This window comes from Brachionichthys hirsutus, chromosome 21 (assembly GCF_040956055.1).
Source record: "Brachionichthys hirsutus isolate HB-005 chromosome 21, CSIRO-AGI_Bhir_v1, whole genome shotgun sequence".
In the NCBI taxonomy this organism is placed as follows: domain Eukaryota; kingdom Metazoa; phylum Chordata; class Actinopteri; order Lophiiformes; family Brachionichthyidae; genus Brachionichthys; species Brachionichthys hirsutus.
This window is the reverse complement of record NC_090917.1, coordinates 8,068,268-8,079,566: the sequence shown is the minus strand read 5'-3', so window position 1 is coordinate 8,079,566 and position 11,299 is coordinate 8,068,268. Positions and strand designations below refer to the sequence as shown.

The following is an 11,299-nucleotide window of genomic DNA, read 5'->3' as shown; positions in this document are numbered from 1 at the left end:
TAATAATGCATTGATTTTATATAGCGCTTTTCGAGGTACTCAAAGACGCTTTACATGGTATGTGCATTATTCATTCTCTCCATACTTGGTAAGGTGACAGGGTGAGGCTGCCAATCTGAGCCATCAGTCCTCCTGGCCTCCACCGACAATCGTCAATCAATCACTCATTCACACAGGAAATGTGTTTCAGTAGTGGGTTAATTTATCAAGAATTCGAAGCAGGGTCGCCTTCCGTAAAGTATTCCAGTCCATGACAGTGAATCATCCTCTCATTTTAGGATTACATGCACCTCTTTGGCCTCCTTCAAAATGGCCCTAAAAGCAGAAACGGAGATAGTTATCACGACTCTCTCCGGATTAACCCCCCCCCCCTTTTCTTTTGTCCACCTACGTTGCCTTTGTAATTTATTGTAATTTATTGTTATTTTGCATCTGTGGTGTAAATTTTTTTTATTTTATTGTTATTTTGCATCAATTGTGTAATTTAATATTGGTTTTGTTTTTATTTGTATTGTTAAATTTGTATTGTAAAATGTCGATGATTTATGTACAAAGGACTTTCAACGGAAACAAGACCGCAAGGGCTTTTTTGAAATGCTCCTCTTAGACAGGATGTTTGACTGTACTTGTACTGTAATACATGCTACTGTGTGACTGTACTTGTTGTGTCCTTAGGCAAGACACTTCACCCACATTGCCCGGGCGCATGCGTACGCTGCGACCAGCAGCAGAGTGTAACTGCTGTAAACCAAATCTACCTTTGGGTACAAATAAAGTCACCTTACACCTTTTTACTGTAATACATGCTACTGTGTGACTGTACTTGTACCCTAACATTCTATCTAATAAATATATTAATCATCATCATCAGGATGGCTTTTATTTGCTGTCCCATTCATAAACATTGTTTTCATCAAAGCACCAAAGCGAACAGAGAGATCAGGAATAAAGCCCCATGTCAATGTGGAGATCTACAGAAGCAGCTGGAACAGCTGGAACAGCTGCACAGTGACGAACGAGCACATGTGCTGCAAAAGAGCAATTATGCTGGTGAAGCTCTTGAGTCCGTCACTAGGTTGAATCCTGGCGGACAATTTACACGGTAATAACCGGCTTGTTTTATGCTTTGTATGAGTGATGAGTTACACGTCACTAGATCACACACACACAGACACACACACACACAATCCCTAAAAACATCAGACAGGCCTCCAGAAGAGTGCCTTATATCATCCATAAATGGATCTTCAGCCCTGCGTCTTCTCTACTCTGATGTGGAGCCTTTCATGGGAGCGGTTTATCGTCATACGTCAGATCATATCATGCCTCTTATGAAATTACCGCGTCAAACAATTCAGCAGAGCCGTTGTCTGCTGTTGCTGATCTGAGGCCTGCAGCAGGGATAAACAGATTAACAAGTTCTGGGGGGAAAAAACAAAAAGGTTTTGGCTGATAGTGAACGGAATGTAATGCTTTCAAGCACAATGGGTGTTTGGCGCTTTATTCTGTGTAGTACAGCGTATTGAATAACATGATCTGACAGAAGCGTGTGGTAGAATCTTGCCCCAGTCCCTGGACAATTCTGCATCTTGTTCCAAAGCAGTATGAGCAAAGAGTTTTCTTCCAGGTACAAATGAAGCAACGCCTGTGAGGACTTTCACTTTCGGCCCCATCGCCACCACTCCAGTGAAAGGCTCCAGTTGGAGGAGTCATGTTTGGTCGTCACTCCCCGATGCCTCTGTGTGAGCATATCTGCAGGGGGCGATTAGGATCTGGTTCTGGAGGCCAAAGCAAATCTATTCTGCGATATAAAAAAACTAAAATCTTAAACATGGCATGTTTAAGAGCAATTATGGCGTTTGTGCCACAAAAGAGATTCCTTGAGTGTTGCACCCCAAGAGAAAACAAGAGAAGTAGTTTTGTTCCTATAATAACACTTTCACTCTGAATAAAAATGCATTCAAAATCAGATTATTAGCTTATTTTACGTTTTGCGTTTGTCTTCTTGGTTGGATGTTGGCTCATTAATATTCCTGAATGTTCGCTAAATGCTATCAAGTCCCGTGAATACGAGCCTATATAAGTCCACGTTGAATAAAGCCCTATCTTCGGGAGATGCAGTGAAGTACACTCCTCTTTGACTTACTTTCATTTCTTTTTTATCTAGGAGCCATGCATAATTCATCTGCATGATGATTCATGAGATTTGATAAGTGCTTAATGAGGACTCTTTTAGGCAGGATGTTCAGTGAACAGACACAAAACACAATGTTCCTGGTTAAATCTGAAAAGTACTTTGATGCCAATCTGCACAAATCAAATCAGCCAAAACTCCATCTAGCATTGACAGCAATAATATGCCCTAATTTAAAAAGACCCCCCCCCCCCCCCAAAAAAAGCAGCAGTATAGATTATCTTCTCAGTTATAAATGTTTATCCTATTCTACAAATGAAATACTGAAAATATTAATTACATAAAAGCCTAATAGCTTTTATCTAATGTTTTCAACTCCACATGCATGTTTGGAGTGCATCACTGATTGCAAAACGGTCTGTAAATAAACAGGTGAACATTGATGGATGTTGAAATGGAAAGTTTTTCCACTTGCACAGAATTCCTGGCTGCTCCAAAACGTTTGAACGCTGAATCAGCTGCTGCTCCGTCACAGCATGATGGCCTCCCATCAACTTGATCGCAGCCTGCCGGGCTTTCTGGTGAACAACCTGCAGGCTGCGGGACGGTTGGAGTCTGGGCCAGCCGTCGCCGTGGTATCAGTAAATCATTTCCTTTAAGATCTGACATCTTGCTTGATCCAGAATCCATCCGTTGAGCCCTGAGTTGTGCAACAAGCGCCAACAGTTTGATCTCAGACTTATTGATAAACATATTTCCTTCCTGTTACGTTAGGTTGTTCATGACACCGACAGCTCAAAGGCGACCCGAAGCTTCTTCGGATCAGTTTTCATTGAATTAAGGCTTAGCGATAAATTGAGGTTGTGCAGATTTCCAGCTGATCCTCCTCTGATTAGAAGCTTAAAGTTGGAAAGCTTGCCAATAAAGAAAAGGGGGAACGATTCCCATCCCGGAGGGAGAAGCTGCGTCGATCCAAATTGAGGTTGAACTTCTTACTTTAAGATGAAGGCTTCGTGGATACAGTGTTGTTGCTCATAGCAACGAGCAGGAGTGAGACGTTGCTGTTTTTCTTGTTTGATTAACGAGCTGGGGGCGTTGCTTTTTATTTCACTTTTTTGGGATTAGGAAAGTTTATTAAAAAGTGATTTTTTTGTTGTAATTTTTGGCTCTGCTTAACGCTGGATTGGAAATAAACTGTTGATCTCTGAAACTTGGACACTGATTGCAGAAACACAAGTGACAGGAATGAGCTGTGTGCAGGGGAGGGATCTGGAAGACAGGAGAAGTTAGTGGAAAAACACAGGCCCGCCTCAATCTGTGACACATCCATCCATCGATGCGCCCAACCGTCCATCCATCCGTCCATCCATCCATTTGTTGCCGACGAGATGACCTCTGTCGTCCCGTCTCCGGCCGCTTTGTTCTCCTTGTGGGTCACGGATGTTGAAAGGCCGGGTACATCCCGGACGTGTCACCAGCGCATTGCGGGGCCGCACACAGACAGACAACCACGCACGCACACACGCACACACACCTCCGGACAGTTTGGAGCCATCCATTCATCCAAATTGCATGTTTTTTGGAGATGGGAGGAGAACACACACGAACTGCGAGGGGCCAGCACTACCCACTGCGCCACCGTGCTGTTGATAATTCTCTACCAGTCACTTTGAACGCATGTCTCCATGTGCTTTCGGTTTGAAACTAGATTTTTTTCTGTAGATTTTCTCCTGTGCAAATTATTCCAGTGTGATGCGTGAAAAGCTATGATTTCAGAAAAGCTCTATACTTACTCATTTTAAACATTCATGCTCAAATAGTAATGAAAGCTCTTTTTTCTTAAAGGATGATCATTTTCCCTGTACTACTTTTTTCCTTTGCATGTGCTACAGATCTTTTGCAAGCTAAGGGTTTCTGTGATTGTTGTTGTTGTGTTCTCCACAGATTGCTTGTTCTACGAGACCCATTTCTGGATTCTTTGAGAACTCAAATATATTTTTAATTACTCAGAGGTGAATGGCCCAATAGCAGAGAAAGGAGAAGAAAGAAAGAAGCACTTGTGAGATTTGTGGTCATTTTTTTATTTCATTTCAAGATTTTGTTGGACTTTCTTTGCAAAACTGACAGAATAAACATTCACAATAAAAAAAAAATCAGATTTCAATAATACATTCAAGTATTTAGTCGCTATAAAACAAATACGATGTAAACAACGTAATTATTCCTCCAGCGAGGCACCTCCCAATTCAAGAGTCTCTGGTCTCTCCTTTCCGACTTCTCGAAACGAAACACATTTTTACGCATCGACGTGCGCGTACCGCGTCACACATCGGGCTTTGACTGACACTGACAGGAAAAGCTGTCAGACTCACGCGCGTTCAGAGGACGCGCTTGTCCACGCGGCGCCGCCTCCAGTTCCATTTGGAGCGCAGCCGCGGCCGCGGCCGCGCACGTCGCCTCTCAAGGTGACGCGCCAGACTTCGTCTCATCCAAAGATTGGCGTTGAAACCTGCGGCTCGCGGTCTGCTCAGCTGATCACGCACCTCTCCTTGTCCTTCCCGTGGCTGCCTCCTATCGCCTTCTCTTTGATGTACAGGAGGTCGCTGTGCACGCTGGGTCTCCGCGCGCACGGCCTCACGACTCCGTACGCTTCCCCGATGTCCTTCATTTTCTTGTTTTTCAGAGACTTTCTGTGCAGCATGTCGCAGTACTGCACGGACACCTTCCGGTGAAGGTCGGGGCTCATCTCGTGAGGAAGTTTCGCCAACGTGAACAGAGTCTGAAACATCTTATCCACGTTCTCGTTGCGCTTCGCGGAGATCTCGAAGTAGGCGCAATTGTCGTCTCCGGCGATCAGCTGCTCGATCTCCTCCGGCTGCACCTCCCGGTAGAAGTCCCGGTCGCCTTTGTTGCCGCAGATGACCAGAGGCACGTCGATGTTCTCCTTGATCTTGTTCTTCAGGCACGACTTGGTCTCGAAGATTTGCCGCTTGAGCCGCTGGACCTCCTGGAAGGAGTCTCTGTTGTCCAGGCTGAACACGAGGATGAACACGTCACCTGAGGGGAGAGGGAACACGCCGTGGGTTAGGTTGGGTTCGCCTGCAGCCGTGCGCCAAGGCGCGCGGTGCGCACAGGGATCTTACGGAGATAATTACCTGTCAGTATCGACAGTCTCCTCATGGCGGGGAACGGGTGGTTCCCCGACGTGTCCAGGATGTCTAGCTGGTAAACGTCGCCCCTGATGCTGTACAGTTTCCGGTGGAAGTCCTCGATGGTCGGCGTGTACTGCTCGTCGAACCTCCCGTTCAGGAACCGGGACACGATGGCTGTCTTCCCGACTTTGGTGGATCCCAAAATCACCATCCTGTAGCAATTCTTTGCCGGGATGGTAAAATCGCTCTCAGATGGGGACATTTTCTTTATCATGGTTGCAACCGGGTTCCGAAGCAACGTGCGTAAAAAGAGGCAGTGGAGAGGCGAGGAGGAGAGACGGGAGGGTCTGCGCTGCTGCGAGTTTCTGTCTGGGCTGCGGAGCGCAGCCTGTTATTTATGGACGAGGCGGATCACGCCTCCTCCGGACGTCACCGAGCTCCTCTGATTACAGGGAACAGCGAGCCGAACTCCCACCGGCGCGTCAGTTTGTCATTTCTAACAAAAACTTGAGGGCGCGCTGCGCAACAGAGAGACAGACAGTCCAAAATACACACACAATGTGATGTTAACGCGATGGGAAAGCACAACCGATGCTGTGCGTAAAAGCAAAACGCAGAGTTCCACAGAAGAAGTTAATGAATAACACGTCTTCCGGTCGTCACAACCGGATTGGAGCACCGTGATGAAATCCAGGGTGGACTTTGGGACATTTTCTCCAAATATTAAACCTCAGCAGCGGATGTGAATCCGAGAGCAAACAAATATGCTACCAGATAGTTCTAGTTAGTTTATTATCACTGACCCACAATCGGTAAGCGGCCTGTGGTCGGCTCTGAATCCAACCCAGAGTAAACAAGCACCATCCTAATATGTATTCATTCATACTCATCCATGTTGCCTGGCAGAGGCAGCAAGGAGAACAGTCCAAAAGCAGGTTTAAGGATGGATACGCAGCAGTTCTTATGGAGACCAAAAGGGGGCGCTCAGGGTACAGTTTCAGCAAGAGAAATTACACACTTGTGAGATATTCATTTGCGCTTATGTGAGCATAAGCCTTCTATATCTGTTTATTTAGTGCACCATCTTAATTTTGTTATTTAGATTTATTTATCACAGCCAGTAAAACAAAAAAGGCTTAAATATTTTTTAAAGATTCATAAATCTGTAATAAACATATAGTATAAGATTGGATGGGAGGATGGGAAATGTCCAAACAAAGGCTTATGGATATGATGGAATTATATTACATTCATTGAACAGATGTTTGCACAAAAAGTCAATATATAATGTTATATAACTATTCTGGGTCGACAGGAAGGAGAGCTCACCAGAAACTGGAAGTGCATCCCTCTAACACAAAACAAGCGCACAAGCACCTGCATGCTGGTTTGCATCTGAGTGAAGGAGGAGTGAGGCGGGAGAGTTGTAATTGTGATGTAGCATGTAGCATGTAGCTGGATTAGCACCTGTGAGGAAGGTGTAAAAAAATGGTGTGATTTTGGCTAAACTCGGGTTGATAGAAGATTTTGAAGTTAATAAATAGACGAAGTAAGTACTAAGTAGACAACAATGGACCATCCGGACTGTTTGGTGTCAGCCCGACCTCCATCCGGGACTTAAACATGTCCAAGGACAGGACAACCGCACTCTGGACACAACCAGCTCCAACCTTCAACTCGAGAACCAATTCAGTCAAAAAAGATTCCAACATTGAGCTTTGAGAAACGCAACGCTCAAAATAAATATGAGTGAACCCATCTGTGAAGCGACTGCAATCGTGAAACACATCCTTTGCCCTCGTGGCCCCAGCGAAGGGACCCAAAACTGAGAGCAGTGACACTGACCTGCCTTCCCTGACTTGGTCACTTTGGGTCTGAATATGTTGCTGCATGAGGCACAACCCATGAAGGCGTCTTAAGGCGCTTGGAAGGAGGAATACTATATATATATAAACTTTATTACAGGCTCTAGACCCAATAGTAAAAAAACATCATCTTATTCAGGAGAGTCTTAACAGACACCAATACCAATGTTTCCATAGATATGATTGATATCTGACCTCGCTGCACCTGGGATTTGTAAGCATCAATATGACACTGTTTCGGGACCCGTCAAGTCGGGACATGAACTTAAACATCAGGTTCCTCAAGAGGGCCTGTAGAGTGCTTAGTCCTGAGTCACAAAAGAGCTTACTAGCACTGCTGCTCCTGGGCTTTTTCAGCAGTATCCTCAGGCAGTCATTATATGCTACCTGAAGTTTGCGCAGGGTCTCCTTCTTATAACGGACCCATAATGGGGCCGCGTACATAGGCGTGCAGTAAGCCCGAAACAAGCTCACTTTCACATCATCAGAACAATAATGGAATTTACGGACTAGCCATGTTTGCTTGGACATACAACATCCGTCTCTGCCTATATTATATTCTTGACAGTACTTTCATCAGCATGTCCCACCGCGTGAAGACACAGAGAAGCACGGCTCCTAAAACACGACAGTTTTCATCACAGCGTGGAACCAAGCAGAAGCATCGCGAGGGTGCCACTCTGGAAGGCGAAAGAAGCAAATGTCCGGAACGGGAACAATTCTGACAATCAGCTTTCCCTCCATCGTTCAATCTCAGCGTCAGATCCCCCCCCCCCCCTGTGTGACTAATGGTAATGAGGAAGAGGTATCATATGAGCACAGTGTTCATGTTTGGCTGTCTGACAGATAATGACACAGTGAGGAGGGAACAATCTACAGCGGTGGAAGAAGAAAACCAGAGGAGAGTGGAAAAACAAACAATCCAGACACGGAGCAAATCAGACTTCTGCCAGGCAGCTCGTAAAAGTCAGAGGGAGAGATGTGTATCAGGCGTGGAGGTGTAGCGTCCACTGCTGATACACACACACACACTCACACATCTAAATGAACATGAGCTGCTCATTTTAGGAATCGTTCGCTCTCTGGCTGGAAGTTAGGAAAGATCTACGCCACCATGTCTGCGTGTGAATTCTGAGTGAAGCTGGAGCCAGCAGGCGCTGAGCTCATCTCTGCATGGAGATGGCAAACTGCGAATCCACGAGCCCACAAAGTGAACTGGTTGCCAGTGACAACTGATACCACCTAAGGGATAGATAGCCCTGCTCCTTAGAGTTAGAGTTTTTTTAAATTTGACAGAAAATCTGTGCTGAAATTCTTCATGGATTCGGGGAGATTTCATGGACAGAGCTGCATGCGCTGTGCCGAGCGTCGCTCAGAGTAGTTGTGTTCAGAACAACAACACTTTCCATGAGACAGACAACCAAAAAGGCAGAGTAATTCCTCTACTCATGCATCACATTTGACTGAACTTGATTTCCATCCCATCCGATCACCAAAACTGTCGTGGAAGGATTTGTCTTGGGCCACAATAGACCCCTTTAATGTCTTAATATTAATTCTCAACATTTCTTTAATTTCTCAGATGGTGGTGAATAAGAGCAATAAATTAATATAACATAATAACAGATAATTATACAATATATACATATGTAGTATAGTATAGTATATATATGCAGATGTGAACAGACCAAACCTGTGCTTGAAGATTCAAGGATGATTATTATCACGCCATTTAATAGGTGCCAGGATCAGGAATTAAAATAAAAACAGATAGTGTATAAAAACAAATATAAATGTACTTGAAGCACATCCTGTTAATTAATCAGCATTAGTAAATAAATAATCATGCAATTGACTAGAAGGTTGATTTGCTGTGGCGACCCCCGAAAAAGGAAGATTTAAAAAATATATATGGTGTCAGACAGAGTCGTGTATCTGCTTATTTACAGTCTATTAACTTTAACCTGGGGGGGGGGGGGGGGGGGGTCTGGCTTTAATGTTCACCTAACCAACATGAAGATGTAAAATGTGGCTAAAACATAAAAAAAAAAAAAGATCAGAAGTGCAGCACAGAAATATTTGACAGGTGGCAGAGCCAAACTTCTGGTTTCTCTTTCAGCAATCTGAAATCACAGGATCGCACATTATATTGCAATCAGTTCATTGATAAGTTGCCCAAGCAACTCAGATGTGTCTGTCGGTTTATGTCGTAATCATAAACCGAAGATTTCACTAAAAGCTCCTTTCAGAAGTAGAAACGCGAAAAGGTAAACATGAGCAATCTTCCTCTCAGAATCTCCAGTCATTCGTTCTTTTATGACATAAAAATATTCCACTCATGCATCAGCTGGCAAGTACAAGTACAATCTGTAATTTAAGAAGAATCAGCCATAAGTTATAGTGCTCTCTTTACATGCCTCGTAATGTTTAAGATCAAATATCTGTAAGTACCGTATTTTTTGGATTATACGTCGCTCCGGATTGTAGGTCGCACCAGCCAAAAAATGCATAATTAAGAAGAAAAAACCATATATAGGTCGCACTGGAGTATAAGTCGCATTTTTGGGGAAAATTTATTTGATAAAATCCAACACCAAACAACATATAGCACAAAGAACATGCTAACACGTTTACCAAAATATCAGGTTTTATTCAGAATCACGAAATCCAAGGAAATCTTCATCCTCGGTGTCACTTTTGAACAACTCCCCCAACTCGGCAGGTAGACAAGACGCCGCTTCCTCTTCTACGTCGCTTACATCAGACTCGTCGTCAGTTGCAGTTCCAATTATTCCAGCCTTTCTGAATCCCGACAGGATGGTTGCGGTTGTCACTGAAGCCCATGCTTTGTCGATCCATTCAATGACTTCCAGGAAAGTTGCATGGCGCATTCTCCCGGTTGCCGTGAAGCTGTGCTCTCCATCCGTCATCCACTGCTCCCACAGGTTACGCAAAACTGACTTAAAGCTCCTATTCACGGAGATATCAAGTGGCTGGAGTATTTTGGTTAAGCCTCCAGGGATGATGGCAGGTATGGAGTTGAGAACTTTTAATTTATTTTTTAACTGTGGTGTGATGTGCGCTCTCATGCTATCCATCACAAGCAGAGCTTTGCGTGCTCTAAAGAAGCCATCCGGTCGCTTATTGTAGCACTTTGTAAGCCACAAGTTCATCATTTCTTGATCAATCCACCCTTTCTCGTTCACGGCGACTTCAACTGAGGAGGATTGGATTTTTGGCATGGTTTTTCGTTTGAAAATGACCATCGGTGGCAGTTTTGATCCGTCTCCACAACATGCCAGCACCACTGTGAAGTGTGATCTCTCATGACCAGTTGTAACGATATTCACACTTTTTTGCCCTTTCTCTGCAACACTTCGGCCCATGGGGATGTCAAAAGTGAGGGGGACCTCGTCCATGTTAATAATATGATCCGGTGTCACGTTGTGATCACTTACATGCTTTTCAATGAACGCGCGGAAACTGTCAACCTTGGCTTGGAAGTCCGCTGGCAGTTTTTGGGACAGTGTCGTCCTAGCTCTGATAGAGAGGCGTTTGCGCTGCATGAAGCGGTAACACCAAGAAGGTCCTCCCACAAAGCCGTTTATATTCACCTCCCTGGCAACCACTTGGGCGCGGAGACGCAACTGCACCGTTGACAAACCTCTTCCAGAAGCACGTTGTTCAAGCACCCATGCGTGAACTCGTTCCTCCAACTGTGGCCACCTAGCTTGTCGCCCGCGATTAGCTTTCTTTGTTTTCTTCATTTCAGTAAGCATAACCTCCGCTTTTCGCCAGTCCCTTACAAGTTTTTCGCTCACTCCAAACTTTCTTTCTGCTGCTCGATTGCCGTTTTCGGCTCCATATTTCACTATCTGAAGCTTGTAAGCCGCGGAATATGACTTTCTTTTCGGCCCCATTTTCAATCAGCCCTTCTAATTGGTGTTTTTAGATAACAGGTGTGACAGATAAATATGAACCTCCAGAAACCGCGACAGATTCTGACGGGTCACAGAGTTCCCTGTAACACCTGTTATAGAAATGTGTAGGCTACTGTCTCTGCGCTCACAGATTTTGTAAAAAAAAGCATATATAAGTCGCTCCGATTTATAAGTCGCACCCCCGACCAAACTATGAAAAAAACCGCG

General features: G+C 44.6%; 1 protein-coding gene across 1 annotated transcript; it reads right to left on the bottom strand.

Moving 5' to 3' along the window:
* Positions 1 to 4,211: 4,211 nt before the first annotated feature.
* On the bottom strand, positions 4,212 to 5,560 carry LOC137910146 (dexamethasone-induced Ras-related protein 1-like). The gene is made up of 2 exons (XM_068754575.1): positions 5,290 to 5,560; positions 4,212 to 5,191 (listed from the first exon to the last, which is right to left on the bottom strand). Exons 1-2 carry the CDS (start codon positions 5,558 to 5,560, stop codon positions 4,662 to 4,664), a joined length of 801 nt encoding a protein of 266 aa, XP_068610676.1. The 3' UTR covers positions 4,212 to 4,661.
* Between the last annotated feature and the right edge of the window lie 5,739 nt (positions 5,561 to 11,299).

Bases quoted from the DNA above. Each gene is read 5' to 3' on its own strand.
- LOC137910146 (XM_068754575.1), bottom strand. From the start codon at position 5,560: ATGATAAAGAAAATGTCCCCATCTGAGAGCGATTTTACCATCCCGGCA. The intron at 5,192-5,289 runs GTAATTATCTCC...CTCTCCCCTCAG, and splicing joins GAGACTGTCGATACTGACAG to GTGACGTGTTCATCCTCGTG.